Consider the following 23765-nt stretch of genomic DNA (forward strand, 5'->3'; position numbering starts at 1 on the left):
CTAGTGTTATACATACGATAATATTTTTACTTTCAAGCAGAGAGGTATGAGAAATAATTCCTAATTTCTTTCCAACAGACAAACAAGGAACTAGACCGAGAATCAGAGGATCATTATATTCTAATAGTTAAAGCAACTGAAGATTGCCTTGCTACTCCAGAGCCAGTTTCCTTTTTTGACTCAAGAGATGACACACTCCTCAAAGTTCACGTGTTTGTCAATGATATCAACGACAATGCCCCAAAGTTTACAAGAGAAGTTTTTCTGAGGAATAACTACAAGTCAGACTTTGGTTTTAGAATCATAGAAAAATTCAGTGATTGAAAATGAGAAATTCAAGTATATTTTATGTTTAAAACTTTTCCACAGCCATTAACACTTAGGCAACTGTTTAGTAACTAATGCATTTAATCAGAGGAAAGTTTCTGAATCATATTATTTTCCACATGTATGTTTGTTTATGGATCCATCAGTATGCGCTGTGCATTTTGAGAGAATTTAAATTTTACCTCTAAAAAGAGCATCAGCTTGGTTAATAGTTTTGTTATATGAGAAATAAAAATTTGGCTCATGCATCTTTTTATTGAGTTACATTATTTTCAATGTAATGAATTTGAGGATTGTTTTGGAAAACTATGATTATACAGAATCTATTTTCTGACTGGTTAGTAGTCCATTCAGTTTACATTGTCATTTTACTGAATACTGTATATGAAGTGCATTGGATGGACTGGGTTTAAGTATGTTTGCCAATTTACTCATTATTTGTGGGACAGCCTCAGGCACTATTGTTTAAAAGCATATCCTTGTAAATGCTGTGCTTAAGTTAACTTAAGTTTCTTTGAGGTAAATCAAGTTATAAATATTGGGCAATTGCATGATATATTGATTTAGATTAAGGCAGCCTTGTGCTGTCACGGCCTCTTGCTCTAGGGGAGCCCCAAAACCTTTCTTGGCTGTGGACTTACCATAGGTTTCATTTATCTTGAAGGAAAAATCACTCTCCAGTATAGAGAAAAATTAGTTTGTCATTTATCCAACATAAGGAAGAAACTGCCTTTTTCCTGTTTACCAACAGTTTACATTGTGCCTTATGTGACACACTGTAGAAGGAACTAAAGGTTCTTTGTCATAACCTTTTGTCCCATTACATTGCTTGCTGCCTTTTACATTTAATATGTTCCCTTCAGTCTCTCGTCAACTTCATCTACTTCTTGGTCCAATTTTTCTGACAAAAGTAAATTATATCTGCCATTATACAGTATGTGCAAATAGTTTAGTAACAATGATGTTAGATTTATTTTATAAAACAAGTTTTTACTGGTTTTGCAGTTATAAGTAACTTTCCTGTACCATGTTTCAAAACCTAATGTGGTTAGGATTTATTCTGTGACTTATCATTTTACATTTCATTTTAGGCAATTGATCCAGATATTGGAGAAAATGGTCGCATGAGATATTACATGGATGGGAAAGTTCAAGAAACTCTGTCTGAAAATTTGGACAATATTCGCAAGTCTCCATTTCTTGTGGATCCTGTAACTGGTATCGTAAAATTGAATTTTGATCCTCAAAAAGGAATGAAGGGCTACTTTGATTTTAAGGTACAGTACTAGTGTTGATTTAACTCTTAAAATTTTTCTCTTTTTTTTTATACACAGTATTTGCAGGCATATCAAGCACCTTTTTAAATGTATTAATAAAATTCAGTGTAGCTTTTAAGACAAAAGCAAGGGCACAGTTGTAGCCTATGGAATGTGAAGAAACAAGTTTCATTGATGAGTAACAAATCCCATCTTTAGGCAGAAATACTAACTGCTGTGCTCTCTGATAAAGTTAAACTACAGATATAAGAACCATGTAACAAAACATTACTTTTTGATTCGGAGCATTCTGTCTCTAATTACAAAGATAATTAAATTTAGTAAAATACAAAATAAGATAAAATACGAAAAGTTCTGTCATGGAAAGAAAACGTTTTGTCAGTTCTCATTATTAATAACTGTTGTACTTTGCAGTTGTGAATAACAGGGCACAATAGCTGCCTTTTCTTTACACACATATCTAAGCGTAATGGTTATGTACAGTGTTGTATAATAAGCAGACAACCACCATCAGCAGTTTGATTCGCTTGCAATCGCATGTTCATCAATCATTATGTACTAGAGAGAGATACATTTTTTATTTTAACCAAACAGACATTTGTATGACTTTGTTGGCATTATACTGATAAATTTTTCATGTGTCATACCACAAAAATTATGATAATGAGGTAAGATAACTTTACTGTGATAAAGAGAGAAGAGACAAGAGATGGTAGGCTAGCCTTATGTTAGTTGCTTAGGGAAAACCCATTTCTACAATTCAGAATATTCTTAAAGATACAAGTTTTACAGTAATATTTTAAAAAATAATTTTTAAAAATCTTTAAAATAACCTACTTTGTCATGCTTTTTTCTGAAACCCGCTCCCCACATTTGGTGTAACCTGTATATGACAGCATGCCTTACTTGTTGGTAAATACATGTGTTTTTGTAGTAAAAGGACCTTCCACTCTGTAAATGAGTAAATTATCATGCTTGTCAAGTTTGCATTTTATTGACAATTACTGTATTATTGTGCATCTAAGGTTTTTAGAAAGGTATGAAATGCATGAGTCACAAGATCGTCAGTTGAAAAAATGCATAGTTTATACAAAATAACAGTAAAAAATTCCACTAAAATAATAAAGCATGAAAATATAGCTAGAATAGTTACGGGGATGTTTTCTAACCCAACCTAACCTAGGGTAGATCTTTACCTGGATTAAAGTACTGTACTGTACTATAAAAAATTTTAAAGTACTGTAATGTACAGGGACACTTCCTGACCTAACCTTAGGGTACCAGGCAGTTATCTGGCTGGGGGCAAACCCCTCAACCTAACCTGACCTATAGCTTCATAAATTATATAAAAAAAAAGGTACATACAGAAGTTCATCTCAGGTCAACCTTATACACTGGGTTCTAACTGGCAATTGGGCTCCTAACTAGAGAGCACATCTTTCATTTTGTTTCATTCCCAATACTGTACTGGTAATTTGCTCTCAGCTAAGGATTGTTTTATGGAGAAGAGGCATTCATAAATGGAAGAAAGCGTCATGAAAACTTGGAGGAGTCAGAAATCATGTGGGTACTATAACCCAAGAATTTCTTAAAATATTGAGTACCTTTGCATAAGAATTTTATGAAATTTTAATTAGGTGCAACTGGCAGGTAATTTGTAACCAAAAAAAAAAATACTGTGCTCTAGAATAACACATGCACTAAGAGCATCTATCCCAGTTGTAATGGCTTTTCCAGAACACACCATATAGACACTGCCTTCAAAACAATGACAACAGATTTAAAAAAATGATGTTAGCCTTCAGATTTTCATTGGAAAATACCTAACGCATTATTCACTTGCCCCTAGATCCCCTTTGGAAAAAAAAAGGCCAAAATGACCATCATTCCACCATACATTTGATTAAATTTGGTGTTGGCTGGGGATTAAGAAATTACTCAAAAGGGTAAAGATCTTTTTAACTTATCATAATTAATTTCCTTAGTAATTCCTGGCAGTCAGGCATAGTGTGACCTTGCAAAGCTATAACATATCTGTATTAATATTTAGCTGTGGGTTTAAGGAAGCCATAATTTGACTCAAAACCCTTATATAGTACTTGTATTATAAATATTAATTGTATTTGCAGACTTTTTACCGTAAACCTCTACATAGGAGAGCTTCTTGATATTTTTGTTGCAAATGGTAAGCTAAGAATGTTGTGTGCACATACTGAGGCGTGTACAACACTCAGAAACTTAAAATGAAATTATATTTAAAGATATGTTATTATAAAATAACTGTGAAAGAGATACAGAGTGCTAGACCTATTTTGGAGAGAAGGGTCTTTTAGGACTCTCTTTTGACAATCCTTGGCGACAGTTACAGGAATGATTAATGCAGGTTATTGAAAATCCACTAGACTACACATGAAAAGAAATTATACAAGCTTTTTCCCATGTTGTATACAGAGGTAGTAAGCAGGAGCACTGTACAGTACTCTGACTTGCCTTAAGTTCATGCTGTAACTCATCAGTCCTCAGATGTATTTTTGTAACAGGTGACAGCCCCAGGCCAGTTTTTGGTGTGCTCAATCCCAATTTAAAGTTACAATGTATTCAAATCCCATTTTTTTTATTACATTCAGTTTCATCATATATTTCCATATAATATACAGTACAGTACTGTACCTGTATTTAAATTACACTTTCATCTTTCATAAAAAAGATGTGCTTATTCTTTAAGCAGCATATGTATTGATATGTATTTTTTTCAGGTGTATGTGAATGATACTAGTGGACAAAGTGACAGAGCTCGAGTATTCATATACCTCTTACGGGAAGATCAGCGTGTTCGGTTCATCCTACGACAATCACCTGACGAGGCAAGTCCTGCATTATATCGTTACCTCTTGCCTGGGAGTTTGTATTTGGTTTGGCTTTTCTGTCTACGTAGTAGTAGGATTATGTTAGTTAGCTATAAAAGCTAATTTAACCAGACCACCAAACAGGGCTATATGGAAGAGATGGTTGTTACTTTTTAAAAATTCACTATATCCCAGTGACCAGTTGATAAGATTATTTCATTATTGCCCTGTGATGTGTAAACAGAACTATATCCTGTTGTTTGTAGGGGAAAATGTCAATGACAGAGTTATAGCGTAACTATGATTATTGCAGTGGAGTATCATTGTTTAGTCTTTTTGGATTGCAGATCCAAATAGTATACCTACCACTTGCGTACCACTTTTGAACAAAGTACACTAAGGAGTAAAATTAAATAATAGTAAGTGAAAATATTACTGTAAATATGACATGTGTTACACTTAAAGCCCTTCTGTAAAGATGCCCATTCCTTGTTTGTACAGTATGTGTTTTAGAGCCATGGGTTCCTTTACATCAGTATGTATTTTGTGTTTGCATACCTTTACAAGAGCACATCATTCCCCAGACGTACAGAACTTTGCTGCTACAGTAATACCTTGAAATTGCATACTTTCTCATTTTTTTCATCTTATCTATTTCTCTTCTCCATTCAATTCACTGCTTTTTACGTCTATTATTGATTTTATTCCCGTACTTATAGTGTACTTCTTTGATAAGCCATATTTGCTAGTGCCTCATATCTGGGTGGTAGCACAAAGGAATTTGCAATTGCATGTTTTCTTTATCACCCAAGAAGAACTTGTAATGATCTTAGCTAAAGTTACTGTTAGTTGATCACTTTTTCTTGGCTTTGAGTGGTGTTAGTAGCCACTTTTGACTCTTTTTCTGGGGAATTGCTTAGGATGGTTAGCTTGTTTGTTGCTAGTATTAGCACTTACGTAATTAGTTTTCGCTAATGTTAGGCTTTGTTGTTATAGGTTAATTTATTTAGACATTTTTAAGAGATGCAAGCTAGTTCTTCCCTTGCTTCTCTTTTTTCTGGGGTGTAAGCTAGCTTTTTCCTTGCTTCTCTCTTCTGTTTTTTAGCTTAGTGATAGTACTGTACAGTACATGAATTCTTATTATGTTGCTCTTTTGCATTGTTGCACAAACTATAATTTTTTACCAGTACATTACTGTATATTATTTTTTTATTAATTTGCATGAAGTATTTTGGTTGTGTGCACTGTACTGTTATTACTAGCATTAATCTTTATTTTTTGCGATGTATTTTACATTGATTTAAGTTCTGTAGGGCAGTCCCCAGGTTACGGCATTCCAATGTTACGGCGCTTGGCTCATGGCACTGTTAACCTGATTTTACAGCACTGTACCCGGTTTTACAGCGCCATAACCCAGTTTTACAGTGCTTAAGGCACCGTAAGCACCATTTTTTTCCATTATTATGCCATTATCATTATGATGTTCCGGTTTACTGTACTGGGTTTTTCGGGTTACAGCGCACTACTGGGATTGGAACCCCTGCTGTAAACTGGGGACTGCCTGTCTTAAGGACTACCTGGTAAGCTGAGTTTGACCTGTATGGCTGGTTTAAATAGGGACCCACATGGTTTTTATTATATTTGTTGAGTGAGTGTTCACTGATCTCATTCATGACGTTTGTAGGTATTAGTCTGATATTTGGTGGATTAAGTATGATAAGAGGAAGCATTACTGGAGGAAGACTTTAATATTTTCTCATTTCCCTCTAATGCCTTGATTCCTGCTGCCTAGAAAGTGAGATAACTTCTAGTGCTTCCATGTTGGCTGTTAAGGAGCACTTCTCAGGTAAAGTGTTAGCCCAAGCCATTCCTGGTATTGGTCCTTGCTGAGCCACATAAGTACCTGTACTTTAGTCCTGACTGTCAGTATGTACTGTTAAAGCACTCACTACATCCCCTCTTGCTGTCAGTTTGCCTTCCTTCACTAATGCGGAGTTGTTGAAGTATCTTCTCTTTTCCGGGAAGAAGCAAGCTATGGTAATGTATATCATGTAGCACTAGATTACCGAGGTTCCTTCTCCCTTTTGCTGCCCAAAGATGATGTTTCTTCACCTGAGCTAAGGAGAGTCTTTTTCACGTGATTATTGGTATACACGATTGTTTAAATGGAGTTCATGCTGAGCCATGCTCAGAGCTGCTATACATCGTTTTCAAAGAATGCCTTCATATTGCTGTTCCTGCAACTTCTGAAGGTGACAGCAGGTTGTCTTCTAGTGATCACTTACTATCATTTTAAGAAACAAATGATTTTTTAAAGAATTTAGCTATATTGTCTTAACAATGACTGCTTTTGTGCTTGTTCACAGCAGATGTACAAATATCTATTTCAAAAATATTTGCAACATACTATTTCCCTTATGGCCATCTGGTTAATATTTTAATTATAGCTAGGTCACCCCATCATGAGTGCTAAACAGAATTTTATAAAACAACAAAATTTCTTGGTAATGAATATTTCATTCCCTTACTGATATGCTATTAAAGCATTTTAAACAAATTCTTCTGGGCTTTTAATTATGTGCTTTATGGTTTCTATATTATTTTCAGGTTCGTGAACAAGTGGAATACTTCCGTGATTACTTAGGAAATGTAACAGGAGCCATTGTAAATGTGGATGATTTTCGAGTACATGAAAATCATGATGGGACTGTTGACAAAACCAAAACTGACCTCTACCTTCATCTAGTCAACCGAGACGATAACTCTGTGTTAGAAGTTAAAGAAGTTTTAGCAATGATAGATAAAAATGTGGAGTACCTGGATCATCTGTTCAAGGTAAGATTGAGCTTGAGTGATGTCTTGGTTATGAGATTTTGTTTATGTTACTCCTTTATATCTTGGAATATATAAACTGTTTATATACAATTTTATTTGTTTATTATACTTATTGCTGTCTTTTTTAATATGATACTATAATGATTATTGCGGTACAGTATGTAGTGCATTATTGTAGTAATATCTGTGGTGGAGGTTGCTTACTAGGAATAACTCCTAAGCTCTAAACAGGAAGCTCTTCATACTTCTGAAAATGTTCAGTTTTTGCAGTATGTACATGTTATGCATTGTCAAAAATTATTTTTTCATGCATTTGAGCTTTACAACATATTTTGACATATTTGTTAACTTAGCTAACTTACCAAGGATCATGACATATTTGTTAACTTACCAAGGATCATAGCTTGTAACTGTATGAATTAGTGTAGTGTTTTGACTCAAGCATACAATTGTTTTTTGTACCTTGTTAGTTTCCATTATGTAAAATTTAAATTATGAAAATTCATAGACTGCTAATTGTATTGCCTCTACTTGCTCAATTTTTGTTATTTTGCAAGTCAGGATATTATCTGGCATTTTAGTACATAACAAAAATAGAAAAAATTTATAATGAACATTTTCACTGCATGAAGTAGAATGTAAACTTCCTTACATAAAAAAATGGTAAAATCATTGCATTTCGCTCTTGAAACATTCTTGAAAAGAGAATGGTTTCATGTAATGATATAATAAAGCTATCAGAGTAAATAGATATCAGCTTTCTGTAAATACTGTAGTTTGCACCTTTGGTGACTATTCCTGTGGATATGTTCAGCTTACATTTTATGAGAGCCTTTCATGGTGCACTGTGACTCAGAACTGTCCTCTGTATGCAGTATTGAAATCTATTAAGACAAACGAACTAGTATTTCATTGTATATGTTTTACTTTCAGTTCCTTTTTATATTAATAATTTTTGTTTTTAGCCCTAACTGACAGTGAAAATAATTTAGCAAAGTCATGCTTGTATTTTATGACTTTCAAATCCATTTGTTCCAAGATCTGATATCCTTTGATTTTAGAGGACAGTGCTTTATTGCTGACTTCATAACTAGTATGAGCATCCATGTATCTGATTAAAGTCTTGCTTTTTTTTTCTTTTAAAGCACTTCTCTGTAGTTAGCAAACTTATGATAAAGCCAGATAGCAGTATAGGGGCAAAATTGATTTTAAGGCTTAGACTCAACTAACCAAGCTTTTTTACTAACATCTTCCCTACTGGTATCTCAGGAACTAAATGTGTTGGACACTCAGCGTGCAGAACTTGTAACTGCTGGAGTAGCCGAAGACAATCTCCTCTTCCTGTGGCTAGTTGGAGTCATTGTGTTCCTCACTCTACTACTAGTACTCACTGTGGCACTTTGCCTCTCTCAAAGGGCGCGATACTCAAGGCAACTGAAGGCTGCAACTGCTACTGCATTTGGAGAATGTAAGTTAATATTTTTTCAAATAATGATTAGTGTATTTAAATTTAATATGAGTGCATATTTATGCAAATAGTGAGTAGAATGTACAGAAAGTCCTTAATCCACAACCTGTCTAAGTCCAAGTGTGCACACATTTATAATTTATTGTTTTGGGGGGTCTGGCCTCGTGTGTGTTCTGGCAGAAAACACTAAAAAAAAGTCACAGTAATAGGGAAATCTAGATGAAAACTACCTTGTTACAAAGCCGTGTTACTTACCTTGAGTTTCTTTTTGGCAGTCATGATACCTATCTCTGACACAAATTTTTCATCTCCGTCTTGTCTACAAAACATTTTGCTGTCATCTTGTGTGACCCCTGATTAATCCTCCCACTGTAGCACAAACTACTTGTACATTGCATCCTTTTGCTTCCTAGTTGAATATAAAGTTATTTTTCCTAAAACTTCTGCCCATACCAGTTTTTTGACATCCACACTAATTTTCTAGCATAGGATAGCAGTTGATTTTTATCCTTTTTTTTTATAGCTCACAATTTGGCAAGATCACCTATCACAATAACAGTCCACTTACTCTCATGGTTTTAATGACAAATCAAGCCTCTTCATCTCATTCTTCCCATGCTTGGTAATACAATAGCCCTCTTGATTACACCTTTTCCAGAAGACAATTAATTGCACTTAAGGTAACCACATCCAGTATATCAATAATGAAATTAAGCTCTACATTATGTTGCTTTCATGATATATAAATGAAGAGTAGGCTCCCAGCTAGCATCATGGGTCATCTTGGGTCTCAGGGGATTCATATGGTTGTACAGTACAAGACATTGTTGAACCAGAATGCATTAGGCTTGCTGTATGCTACACTTTATAATTTTATCATTTTTATGCTAACATTAAATTACACTTTTTTAATACAGTTTTTTCATCGTTTTGGGCTCTTCTTGATAATATTCAAAATCCAGTAATGTGATACCCACTAAATGTTGGATTCCACTGGACTGCATTTGTAACCATCTGGATATTGCAGTATTTCCATGACATTAATTATCTTTCAGGGTAGTATTTAATTGTTCATGTTAATGTGCAATGCTCTTTGACAGAAGTACATCACAGCTAGTACAGGAACAGATAAAAATACAATTTTTTCAGTGTTACTCGGACACACAATTGAATACCAAATCATAATTTACTGTAGTACTGTAATGTATATGAATAAATGAATTGATAAACAGAGGTAGGAACAGTACTCCATATGATCAGGATTGTGTTGAAAAAGTTATCCAACAGAACTGGTGACAGGTGGAACTTCAAGCAGTGACTTAAACATACGTATGTACAAGATCAGCCTGGAATTATTGAGAGATAAATTCAGTCATCAAATATTCTTTACAAATAGTATTCAAGAGATGATGATAGTGTTCAGTACCCCATAGTCATGTGTTATAATGACTTTCTATAAATGAAACTTATTTTCAAGTTACGTACTGTATGCTACTTAAGATGGTGCACCTTGAAATATATGCATCTAATATGAAAATGAAAACTCTAAGAAAGATGAAAATTCCATATCAAGCCTTTGTAATGTAAACATTATACCAGATGATAGTTCTGAAGAAAAAATAAGTATCATATAATTAAATTCAAGAATGCTTAATATTTTATTGAAATTTCATGCATAATATTTATTGAAATTTCATAGTCACTAAGTCACTCAAATGGGAAAACAAAGCCAGAATAATTTGTAAGAATATTTAAAAATGTGCAAAAGAAGGCATCAAGAACTTGCTCAGTTATCATTTTAAATATGACTAAAAGTATACTGTACAGTGAACTACTGATAAATACTATGGGAGTTGAATTTTCTTACTATAACAAAAGTGTATACAGTACAAAAATACTGAAGGGTTAATTGCCAATGTTAGGCAATTTCTAAATTCTCTTTTTAGTTGGTTTTAATATATAGAATTTGTTTTCTTTCATTGTTCATATTCTATATAAATATACTCAGGATTGCATATTTTGAACAACCTTGGAAGAAAATTGACCAGAATATTTTTATTTAATTCCTCACTTTGCCAGAAAAAAATTATTGTAAACTTCTGTCTATTTTTTGATAAACTGTAAATTTGAAACTAAGCAAAACAGCATCGTGATACGCTAAGGCACCTAAAGAGGACATCTAATTATCTTCTACATATTCTACTGTAAATTGGATGGAGGGTAAAAAATGTTATCATATATTAAAAGGTTATCAAAATTACTTTGGTTCACTTTAAAAATAATTTACATTGTCGACACATCGTAGTTAAATTAGTAGTTTCACAATTAAATCACAATTGTTGAGTATATTTGTTTATGCATATTTGTTACCTAAGTTTGAAGGCTACTCTCTAAAACCTTCATCATTAAAAGATTAAAAGATAAGAACTCTGGGCCAGTCACAAAGACCAATTAATTCTTAAAAACTATTCTTTTAGTACTAGAAACTTTACATTGCCAATTCTCGAGTGTTGCAGTGAAAAGGCCCGTTACATCAAGGCTAATCATTTTTCTTGTATATTACCTAGTTTCTTAAGCATCTCTTTAGAATTACAGTACCTGAATGAAGGTTGTCAGTATTGGAGAAGGGCCCTAATGGCAGGCTAAATTGTTCAGCCTATCATTTGGCTAAGACAGCCGTAAAAATACACCACACTGGATTTGTTCCCCAAACACAGCACTATTTTGTTAAGAAAACAAAAATACTGGTATGGGAGTCATACCCCACATGAAAGTCAAGTTCTGCATTAAAGCCTAATCAATTAAAACACAACTCTAAGGTATAACACAAAATTCTAGGTATAATTTAAAATGAGTGAAGAAAAAAAAAAGGAGCAATACAGTTGCAAATGAAAGGTATAATTTAAAAATGTGCAAGGACATTGCGTACATTTAAAATAATTATTAGATAAGGGTGACAACAAAGTTGTCATGAAAATGTGTGGTCCAGAACTTAAGACAGGTTGTACTTTAAGGCCTTTTTAATTTAAATCAGGCATAGTGAATTTCAGATGTAACATGTACCTTCTTGCTGTTGAAACACAGATGATAAAGAATATCTTGATTGTCTTTGAAATGAAACAGGTTTTTGTATAATTTCAATGCAGTATTTTCACTACAGCCTGTGGTATTGAAGTAGATAGATGTTTTGAGAATCTCCGAGTCAACAAAAATATTTTGTTAGCACATCAGATCTTAACCTTGGTAATTCATTTTATCCTGTTTTTACTGTGTACTGTATGTAATATGTTCAAAGTTCCATTTTACTCTAAACTGTTCAGCTTTTTGTCTTACCCACTGTACAGTAGTTTATATGGTATTGTAAAAAAATTTAAAGATTTTATCAGTTTTCTCTTTTATTGTCATCTTTACTCGGCTTTGTCAGCCAACAATGATTGTATATTCTCTTACCTATAAAAATCAACAAGAAGAAGCCAACAACAATTGTATATTCGCTTTACTATAAAAACTGTAATGTCTCTTTTAAGCTTGACTTGGAATTGAAATATAAAATTTAGGCCAGAGTGCTAGGACCTAAGAGGTCATTCATCGCTGAAAATAATGTTGAAACAATTGTTAGGAGAGGGTGGAAAATAAGATAGAAGAAAAAGAATGTGAACGGAGATACAGTAAAAAGGAAAGGGGTTGCAGCTAGGGCTCTTAGGCTTGAGAATAATGTTAAGAAAAAAAAAAAGATATGCATCACAAATAAAATGTGGATCTTACACTCTTCTTTTCCTGTGGTTATTACATATAGCAAAGTACTGTATGGTGTGAAAAGTTTCTGGTCAGTTTTCATTTTTTTATAATTAAACTCAATTTTTTCAGGTTCTCATGACAATGGTCTGAACAGATCATCAACAGTCCCAAACACAAACATCCACAGCGTTGAGGGTAGTAATCCTATCTGGATGTCTGGCTTTGATAATGACTGGTACAAAGATGAGGATTCACTTAGGTATCAACAGTTTCAGTGAGTTTTGCACCGCTTTTTGTTTGTCTTCTTGTTTTTATCCTTTGTTGTTTTTTCTGTTTAATTTCTGTATTGCAGTTATGTAGATTAGAATAGAGCAAATATTCCTTTGTACTATTCAAGGAATGAGTTTTATGAGTAAAATGTAGCACAGCTTTGCACATGCTGTATTTGCATATCCACTTGAAAGCTTAGTACAGTATGTACAGTATATGGTATACCTCCTAGAGCAATATATTTATGTAGTTGCTTTCACATATCATGGGCCCTGTCATAAATGCATATAGAGAGGTTAACTTATTTCAATCTTCCAAGAGGGAAAAATATTTTGTATAGACTTATCTTTACAGTACTTGTAGTGGCAAACTTAATTATTCCACTTAAGAGAAGTATTTCTCATGCTACAATGCATGGGATATTGTAGTTTATAGATTTATACATTCTGGTCTTTTAAGCCCTCCTAAAATGGCCATGTTAGGTAAAGAGCAAGAGAAAAATTTACGGAGTTATGAGTGACTGGCTAGGAAGGATGTCTTTCTTTTAGTAATAATAGTTTCTTTGTTGTTGATTTAATTCCAATTACAGTAATAGTACAGGTACAGGCTAAAAACAAAGATATGCTACAGGTACTAGAGGGATGAAAGGACAAACCTTATTTCAGCAGTACTGTATACAGTACACAATAATTATTCCAATTTTCCTACCATTTAAGCGACTTTGTACATCACTCATTGAGTAACAAAATTTCTTCTATCCCACCTTCGTTAAACAGCCTAAATAATAATAATAATAATAATAATAATAAATAACATTGTTAAAGACTTTTGCAATGGAGTTTCAACATATTACAGGTGGGAGTTTGTTGTATTTTATACACTTGATTTAGAAAATAAGGTAACCCTGAATTGAAATATTTCAGTCTTAATGTATCCCTCTTGGAGACATTTATTTTTATATTTAGGCAGTGCTTCATTTATGTATACTGCAGTAGTTGTCTTGCTCACTTGTCCTTGTTTTTGTCTTTTGTTAAGTAATGTTATTTGCACAGAAGTGCACTGAAAAGAATACTTTTTAAAATTTTATATTGCTCACTTGTCCTTGTTTTTGTCTTTCGTTAAGCAATGTTATATGTGCAGAAGTGCACTGTAAATAATACCTTTTTAAATTTCATATAAGTTCATATGCATTGTTTTAGTGTAAGTGAACTTAAGCTCATTGAGAAGTGAAGAGGTGTAACTGGTTTTCAAAAGGGCCTTTTTTAATTGTTTATTGGCTATTGTATTCTCCTACACAAACACAAATAATTATTTTACATATTTCTTAAACTTTCTCCTAAGTGCTGTTGTTATTCCATCTAAGATGGGGTAATTCATATCCAAAACAAGTGATGGTATCTACAGTATTACTCTTTTAGCAGTTTCATGGTAGCAAACCTGATAAAAAAAAAAAAATTGTACTCTGCTCATTTCTTTGAAATTAGTTCAACTGTAAGTTTCCCAAACTTTGCTTCCCATTATTCAATCAACTCTTCTTTCACAGATGCTAATGCTCCTGATCCTCTTGCTCATACCCTTAAATACTGTACCCACCCAATATTCTTGTAAGGACAAAAGAGTTCTGGCATCCTTACAGACTAGCAAGGCATTTGTCCTGTGGAGTATACTTGCACAGTACCCTCAAGAATTTGTAAATTATTCCTGCATCTTGTGGTCTGATGTAATCTGCATAATATATATGATTTGGCCTTGATAACAAGCTTTTTCATTGGCAGATGATGCTATTCTCTGCATCAGTCCCATCCCCTGTTGTTGCCAAATCTCAAGTTAAATGCAGTGCATAGTGTAAGTTATGGGGCATAAAGTTTCTAGGTCTAGAACATTGGACCCCTGCCAAACCAGGTCTTTTCATTGATGGTGTTCTTCAACTAGTTACAACTCATTTAAAATTCAATAAGTCAGTCTTGATCGCAATGCCATTTTGAGAAAAAACATCTCTTCAATTGCTGAAAAAAATCAGTACATTGTGAAAATCAAGATATTCAGAGACCATCTGTCTTATGGAAATTCTTTTTCCTATTCTGCAATGCTTTGAATATTGTTCCCTTGTTTGGTCTTCAGCAGCTGACTTACGAGTATATCTTAAAATTGTTGACCAGAATCGAATTCTATAAAAATTTCTTACCCCAGGTCTTGCTCTTAATCTGTGGCTATTAATCTTTCTGGAGCTGTCTTTTTTTTTTTTTTCTCACCCTTTCCAGTTCCATGTGCCCTTAACAATGACCTGGCTTTCTTGTAGAATTTTGACTAGGCTATGCCCTTGTCTGTTTCTGTAAATTTGTACCCATCCATCAGGCATTATATTTTGAAGGACCAGATACTCTAAATAATGTTTTAACTATGAGAATTCATATCAGCTATTATAAGTAGTTAATGACTACAACCTCTTAAAAAACATAATGGACTATTTTTTTTTTATAAACTGACATCAATACGATTTATCCAATTATGATTATCTGGTGAATGCACCCAATTTTTCAGAACTTATTTTTCACACTGAAAAACTTTTGTTTCAACTGATAACACCATCATTTATGTAGACAGTAACTGTTTAAAGAATTATTAGATGCATTTTCCTATAAAAAGCTTTAGCTTTTGCAGAAAATAAAAATTTAATGGATGGTGAACTTTGTTTTTTGAGCTAATAATAATTAACTTTTATGAATGTTTTTTATTGAGAAGAGCTTTATATCAGTGTTACATTTTTGTTAAAATATTAGTTGTAGCCAATTTCTTCAAGTCAGAAAAGTAATGATACTGTAGCTTAATATCTTACCTAATAAACTATATTCTAGTGAGTCCCAGAGCTTATTTATGTTCTTCCTCTTTACAGTCAGCAAAGTGAAGGTAATGACAGCTTAGATGACAATGCTGTGGATACTTCCCTTTCTCCAAGAGTTGACAGGGACATGCCATACATAACGTCAGCGAATGTTTCTAACCCATTGTCACGGTTGGTAAATTTTACACTTTTATTTACTGTGTAGTATTTTTTCCTCTTGCACATATTAATATTAGACAGAATGTGACTTTATACAGCAGTTGAATACTAAAGCCTAAGATTCACTTTATGCATTAGTGAGTCATACTGATTGAGATTTAACTTCAAAGATTCCAGTGATACATCTGTGCAGCATATTAAGATCTTTTAAATATATTCACTATAAATTGCATCACTGATTCACAACAAAGAAATTTGAGTGAGACTTCACAATGTGATTGTTTTATGTGAAGGAATAAGTGTGCTGTTGTGGTGGTAAAGTTTAAACTTCAGGGGTTACCTATGGCAAGAGATAAAACATTTTATAACGGTTCCCTTTTATTCATGAATATAAATATATATTTATATATTAATTATACACATACATCACAGGCATTCACATAATTGTAATAATAAACTACCTCAACACTAGACTTAACCTAAAATCTGCACTTTCTCAAGTCATACAAAAAATTAAACAAATGCTATTGCATACAAAAATGCTACCTTTAAGAAATAAATTTTGAAAGTAATTTTTATTTTTCCTAGATATACATACCTGAGCTTTTTATGCAGGAGTATTATCAGCACAAGCTGGAAGGTCATTGAACTTGGTAACAAGGTGGTTAACTGGTGGATTTTTGGGATGCCCATCACTCACCTTACTTTGGACAAAGCAGGGTGGTTGAGGTGGGATTATAATAAAAGGCTCTGGTTTGTGTATTAATTCTGGTATTTGTTTCTATGGAGATACAACGCATCACCATTTATATAGTGACTAGAGTTGAATCCTGGCTGGAACTGTCACACTTCCCATTGCAGGCGTGCGATAACTCCCATAACCTCTTACTCTGGCATGTGGGATGACTGAGCAGTAAGGCCCTGGGCCTGAATGAGACTGATTGAGAGAGGGCACTCACTCAAGAAAAAATTAAGCTGGAGAACCATGAAACCCAGTGTAAGGTTGAGAGAGGGCACTCACTCAAGAAAAAATTAAGCTGGAGAACCATGAAACCCAGTGTAAGGTAATTCAAGTCAGGAGGCAGCTAATTCAGGTTAAAACCAACTAACGGGTCCAGAATCTAGTTCTATCCGTGCTCCCCCACTCATTAAAAGGGAGAGCATATCAACTATGTTCGATTGGATGCTCAAAGTGTAGTCACCTGTGTCTAGCCAAACTTAGCTGATACTTCCGCCTAGATGCCACTCAAGAAAGGCAGAAGGGAAGAGAGAGTGTCCAGCCACTGCATTCATTATCCCCTGACTTGCACTAAACTAAAGTACTCGGGCAAGACTCCTGTCTGTCCAAACAGAGCTGGATGCCTACACAACCTGATGAGCAGCCACCACAGATCACAGAGAGAAAGTATCCAGTCCCCGGATACTTATGGGCAACATCCCTAAGGTAGAATGAGGTAAGGGATCTTTACTTACACTAGAAACCTGCCCTCAATGCTCAGAAAACCAAAAGTTGTTCATATGCGGAACAAACCTGGGTCTTAACATAAGGATAAATCTTCAAGCACCAGCTGGAAACTGGTAAAAAAACAAATAAAATTGTGATGCAAGGAATTGGTGGTATTGGGAGATTAGTCATCAGGATGAACAAGGAGGCAACCGCCAACCTCTCCTAACCCTGTGACGTGTTCAGTTTCTTCTTTACCGCCTTGCCGGTAAGACGAGCTGCTGACCTTCCTCCCAAAAGCTGGTGTTTTCCTCTCTTGCCCGTGTTTCCCTTGGTTGGAATTTTGTGTTGTGATATACTATAGTGCTTTGTTTGTGTGTGTGTTTTAGTTTTTGATTATGCAAACCCAAAACTCATCTAAGCCTTCTCCTAAGTCTCAGAGGAAACATTCTGGAGTAGCTAACTACCTTTGCTCTCATTTTCTTGCTTCTTTTGAGACTGATCCTTGCTACTTGCAGTACATGCAGGTCTAACGCTTATAACGTAACTAATCCTTGCCCTGCGTGTCGTTCTTGGTCTCCTGAGCTATGGAGGATCTTTGCCAAGAAGAGTCAGAATAGGAGGAAGTCGGGACCCCATCATATGAAGGGTTCTCTCCTCCTACCATGGATGCTTCTCAAGCTCCCCTTTGTTCTGCCTCTTCCTTGTCCAAATTTCCTCCAGTTGCCCCTTCTCAGATTTTATCCCATCCCAATCTTCCATGGCCTCGCCCTTGGAAGTTTCAGTAGAGGGGTCAGGAGATATCCCTTTTGCTGGCCCCTTGTTCTCGTTCACCTGTGAGGGTCATGGCTTCACATTCGAGTTCTCATGTCCATTCTGTAAGATAATGTTGTTCCAGAAGTCCTGTCAATTTTCATCCTAAAAAACCTCCGTCTTGCCATCACTCTCGTTCACACTTTTCCAAGAGGTTCCATGGTCATGGCTCCGATTCACACAGACATGTTGATAGACATGTCCATGAAGACAGAAACATCTGTGTAATTATGCCAGATAGGTCAGCCTTGCAGACTTGCCCGTCATCGTCTCCTCGTCGTTCTCTACTGTGATCTCCTAGGAGAGGCCATGACCACCGCTCGGATTCGATCGGCTGTGGGCGTGACATTAGCCCTTCTGGGCCACGGAATGATACACTTCCATAAGCATCATTGACTATTGTTCTACTTTTGAGAATCTCTCAACATTGGGGTTCTGATTCTCAAAAAGAGTCAACACTTTTTCTAGTAGAGAAAACCCCTCAGCCATCAATTTTGTTTTAAACTTCTTTAAAGGAACAAGTTGTTCTTCTGTTTTTTGCATTTCTTCCAGTTCCATCAAATTCTCATTTGTCAACTCCTCTGAATGACTTGTCAAACAGCTCTTGAAAGTCCTTTTCCCCTACATCAAGCTGTAACTTTTCACTTATGTCAACAAGACTGTTAAGGATTCCCTTTTCCTCCTCTTCTTGATTAAACCCATTTACAAACTGTGGGCATAAAGCCTTTAATACTCCATTCATGTTGATATCACTTACTTCATGCCATGCAGCATCAATGTTCTTTACACAACTGTAATTGTTGTAACCCTTCTGGAAGTCACGTAAGGTCACAGCTGCAACACTTATTTCCTGTAATGCTTGCCTATATGTAAGGCAAGTGTAGTATTTTTTGAAATTTGCATTTACTCCCTGATCCATTGGCTGAATGAGTGAAGTTGTGTCAGGGGGTAAATAAACAACTTGAACATCTGGATGGAAATCATCTACTGTAAGCACGGTGGGTGACCAGGGGCATTATCCAAAAATAAGAGAATCTTGAAAGGAATGTTATTCTCTCTGCAGTACAGCTTGACTTCGGGGATAAAGTGGTGAAAAAACCAGTCCTCAAATACAGCAAGAGTAACCCAAGCTTTCTTATTGGACATCCAGATTACAGGCTGAGAACTCTTTTGTGATATTTTTCAGTGCCCTGCGGATTTCCTGCACAGTATAGGAGAGGTTTTAGCTTCATGTCTCCCAAACAATTGCCACCCAGCAGTAACATTAGCCTATCCTTCGCTAGCCTATCCTTCGCCGCCTTAAATCCTGGCATTGTCTTCTCTTCACGGCTGATGTACATTTTTTCTGGAATTTTTTTTCTAGAAAAGGCCTGTTTCATCTATATCAAAAATTTGCTGAGAGGTATAACCTTCCTTATCAGTTATTTCCATGAGTGTCTTATGATTTTTCGGCTGCTGCTTTGTTGGCGCTCGCTGAGTCACTGCTTACGGACACGTGATGCAAGTTGGCTAATTTTTTGAAGCGATGAAACCATCCATGACTTGCAGCAAATGTTTCATCTTTAGCACTTTTGCCAGCCTTAGCCTTCAAGTCATCGAAAAGGCTTTTAGCCTCTTCTTGAATGAGCATGAGATTGGTGATACAGACACATCTTTGTCTCGGGTGTTCCATCCAGATACCCAAAAGTTTTCCATTTCTTCTACCACCCTCCCCATTCTCTTACTTATAATTGTTGACTGCATTGGCACAGCACTTTTCAAGTGTTCCAGAATTTTGTCTTTGTTCTTCAAAACTGTGCCGATAGTCGAGCGATTCATATTACAGTATAATGGCACGCTACATAAACCACTTTTTCACCACTTTCTAACTTCTTTATTATTGCCACTTTAGTTTCTGTTAAGATGGCTTGCCACTTTTTAACACTACCACTTTCGTCACTGGCCTTGCACTCCCCATTAAGTATACCTTAGTTTAACCAGACCGCTGAGCTGATTAACAGGTCTCCTGGGGCTGGCCCGAAGGATTAGGCTTATTTTACATGGCTAAGAACAAACTAGTTACCTAGCAGTGGGACCTACAGTTTATTGTGGAATCCGAACCACATTATACCGAGAAATGAATTTCTATCACCAGAAATAAATTCCTATAATTCTTCATTGGCTGGCCGGAGACTTGAACTCGGGCCTAGCAGAGTGCTAGCTGACAACTCTACCAACTCATCCAACGAGGAACTTGCGCTTGTCATTAGCCATGATAGATAATGGATATGGCAAATATTTAATGATAAAATCGGACAAATGAACCGCTGCACAGGAGATGAAGTCTCAGCACTAGTGTAGGTACAAAGAATCTGGGATGCTCAGTGGCGTCAGCTATAGTGCTGTTTGGTGTTGGTAGCGGCAGAAATTGTATCTAAGTCGAGGCAGGCCCTCACCACAAAATTTGCACTTGCGGGTCGCAGACTGGAGCGCTCCAAACGAAAATTGAATTAACAAGCACAGATGTTCGTATCTCTGAAAGTTCGTAAGTACAGGAGCGTGTACTTACAAGGGTGGAAAAATCACAAAGATCTAGAGGAGTTACTGTAAATACCTGTAAATGCATTATGCAGTAACTTGCTTAGTTATTTAGAGAGACTAATTCTGTTAAATAGCAAGGGTTTGAAAGCTACATAGCTGGATTACTGCATGAAATCTATCTTTGTGAGGAATGTTTGTTTTTTCTGCTTCTAGTATATCTGTGATTGAGAAATCAATTCTTATTAGAAAACAAAATTGGTATTTTTAAATATTTCATTAATGCAAAATATTTTTATATCTTCCTTAATGTTTACTAAGAACTGTGTATAGTGCTAGGTACTATATTTAAAAGCATAGGATCCCCAGCCTGAGAAGAACCCTAAAAGGGTTTAGAGGTCTAGTTAAACAAATCATTTATAACTAACTAAAAGCATGGGATAGTACTTTATCATGAATCTGTAAATAGATTTACAGTACATAAACAATATCCTCTTACTGCTTAGAATTTCTTATAATAACTACCTCAACTGAAGTATTGTATTTCAGTTTGTTTACATCTTTTATGATGACCGTTACCCAATCCATTAATTCTTCGGTAGTTCATCTCTATATGTTACATATTTGGTGACCATTGAACACTATAATAATTCTTAGTTACTTTTAGTTAGATTGCCTGATCTAGTTATTCAGATTGCATTATCTAGTTAGAAGTAATATTTATATCAACAAATATTTGTATAAGAAAGGGACTGTTCTACTTGCTTCAGCAGTACTATCATTCAAAAAGTTATCCATTGATCAAACTCTTAAATCTAACTTTCCAAGCTTTGCTGTGCGCAACAGCAATTATTTAATGATTATGGATGATATTATAAAAGTTACATTTTTTGTTTGTAGTAGGCCTTTGCATGGATACAGGGTAAGTTGATATTACATAAAGTTCATCCAAGTAGATGAGAGGTAGAAAGCACATTTTTGACAACTAGAGAATTATTAAATTGCTTATATCTAGCATGGTTAATTTGTCATATTTATAGTCTTTTACTAGAGTACAATGAAAGAGCCACTTTGTTTAACAACACTTCATTTTATTCCCCAGGGAGTCGAGTACGGTGGGTTCTAATGCCCAGCTGACCAATCATGAGCAGCGCAACATCAGTGACACCTATCGTGCCAACCTATATCAGACATTCCACAAAATAGCCAATCCTCTTGTTGACAAGAAGCTAGAAACTACAGAACTTTGACAAAAATTATACAAATTAAACCAAAGTTATTGTTGAGGAATGTTTTGGGCAGTTATCAACTATATGTAAATGTACATAAAGTAAATAATGTTCCTGTGAGTGCTTTATTTTTGTGTGGAGTGCCCAATCAAATTATGCATATTCCATGCATGGATCCATAGACATTTTAGAAACTGCTGACTTCCTCTTTACATGGAAATGCTTAACTTCTTTATGCAGAAATGTAACTGATTTTGGAATGCAGTTCTGACTCTTTAATCCATTTATGACTGTACTGTCTTCAAATTAATTACAAATTCCATTTGAAATGGTGCTGAAGTTTTGGTTAATGCAACCAAAATCATTATTTTTGAATGCGTGACTGATTTTGTACTCTTGTATATACGTATGTTTAGGGTATGTTTGCTATGGACAATATTACAAAGTTCCATTCCTGTAATGAATCCATTTTAGGAGTTTTGTTCAGTATGGCGCAAGTTGTTCATTGCACACATTCATGATAGTTCTGTAGCAGTGTTAAAGTCATATGGTATATTGTTATGCTCAAATAATTATTCTTTGTATCAGTTAAATTGCAATTTTCCTTTTTTCATAATAAATTTCTTTTATATATTTCAAACGCAATTCAAATTTTTGCATGTTGTTAGTCTTCGAGTTAAATTTCCATTTCAGTTAACCATATCGATACTTAAGAAACTTTACATTCATTGGCTTAGTTATTTTTAAAGCTGTGATTATGATTGAGCTATCCTGCATTTATAAGATAATACAACGACTTTCTGTGTCTTTGCAGATAATTTTGTACTCTACGGTGTAAATAGTTTCTTTATATAAATGAGCATTATCAGTGTGAATTAAGTCTTGTTCAGTTTCCAATTATTGTATATGATACAACGAACCTGTAATAAGTATGTTATTTAAGATAAAAAGCATTAAATATAATCTTGATTTTTTGTTCTCTTCCTAATCAATTATTTTGCATTTATATGGACCATACTTCACCAATCAACATGCCAAAAGAGAAGTACTGTATGGTATTTCAGCTTTCTCTTCACTCTGTCCATCTCTATACTGTATAGTATTTTCTTCCAAATTTAAATGCCATTCATTCTTCTACAGTGACTTACCCAACAGCTTTTTCTTATTACAGTAATGTCTAAATTTTATTTTTTGAGGCAAAGATCAAAGCTATTAAGTCTCTGAGCTAGTGTGCATACATATGCATCCATCAGTACCATTAAGCCACGTAGTAGCACACAGCCAACAAATATTCCTCTCAGTTAAGATCAAAATGAAATAATTTTGCAAAAAAAAGATTTTAGGTAGATATGAATTATGAACTCTTGATATCAGTCAGACATTTCACACATCAAATTCCATGGATCATTTAGTAAGGTTAAGTGATTAAATCACACAAACATAATAAACTTTGATCTTTAAGATGCGAGGCATTCTGTTGAAACAAACTCTTCGACAAGAAGCTAAAAATGCCTGTCATGTTATTTTAGGTACCTACAGTATATACAGTAATTATCCAAACTACAGTTTAAGGGAGTATAATTAAAGATAACTAAATAATTTTTTTTTACATAAGAAAAACCTGTTTTGGTTAGGTGCAATGAGTCTCCAAAGAATGAGTTACCTTTATGGTCCCACTGGGGCTCCAAAGACAGATCAACTAGTATCAGGAATTCTCTCGACTGGTTTTGGCTGGAACAGTGCCACTGTTGGTACAGTGATGGAATACTAATGAACAAAAAGCAGGATGGCTCTTCATTCTTCCTAGAGTTGCTACCTGATAACTGCAGGTATGGCAAAGCGCAAAGGTAGGCAAATCCTGTAACACCTTAAATCTCCAGATCTGTGAAAGAAGCACCCACCAAAGATTCCTATGCTTTTTTATAAGGAAAAGCACGTGGGCTTTAGAACTCACAGTGGCTGTGAAAAAAAAAAGGCTTTTCCCTTATCAAAATGTTTTT

General features: G+C 34.9%; 1 protein-coding gene across 1 annotated transcript in view; it reads left to right on the plus strand.

Moving 5' to 3' along the window:
- The window catches only part of Cad88C (cadherin-88C), a 283326-nt gene extending 260598 nt beyond the window's left edge, over positions 1 to 22728 (plus strand). The window contains 8 exon segments of the mRNA XM_067098927.1: positions 79 to 339; positions 1419 to 1604; positions 4361 to 4468; positions 7058 to 7285; positions 8555 to 8753; positions 12621 to 12765; positions 15655 to 15774; positions 21639 to 22728. Of these exon segments, the coding sequence (XP_066955028.1) occupies positions 79 to 339; positions 1419 to 1604; positions 4361 to 4468; positions 7058 to 7285; positions 8555 to 8753; positions 12621 to 12765; positions 15655 to 15774; positions 21639 to 21786 (1395 nt within the window). The 3' untranslated portion in view covers positions 21787 to 22728.
- The last annotated feature ends 1037 nt before the right edge of the window (positions 22729 to 23765 follow it).

The sequence above is a fragment of the Macrobrachium rosenbergii genome, chromosome 55 (assembly GCF_040412425.1).
Source record: "Macrobrachium rosenbergii isolate ZJJX-2024 chromosome 55, ASM4041242v1, whole genome shotgun sequence".
NCBI classification, from domain to species: domain Eukaryota; kingdom Metazoa; phylum Arthropoda; class Malacostraca; order Decapoda; family Palaemonidae; genus Macrobrachium; species Macrobrachium rosenbergii.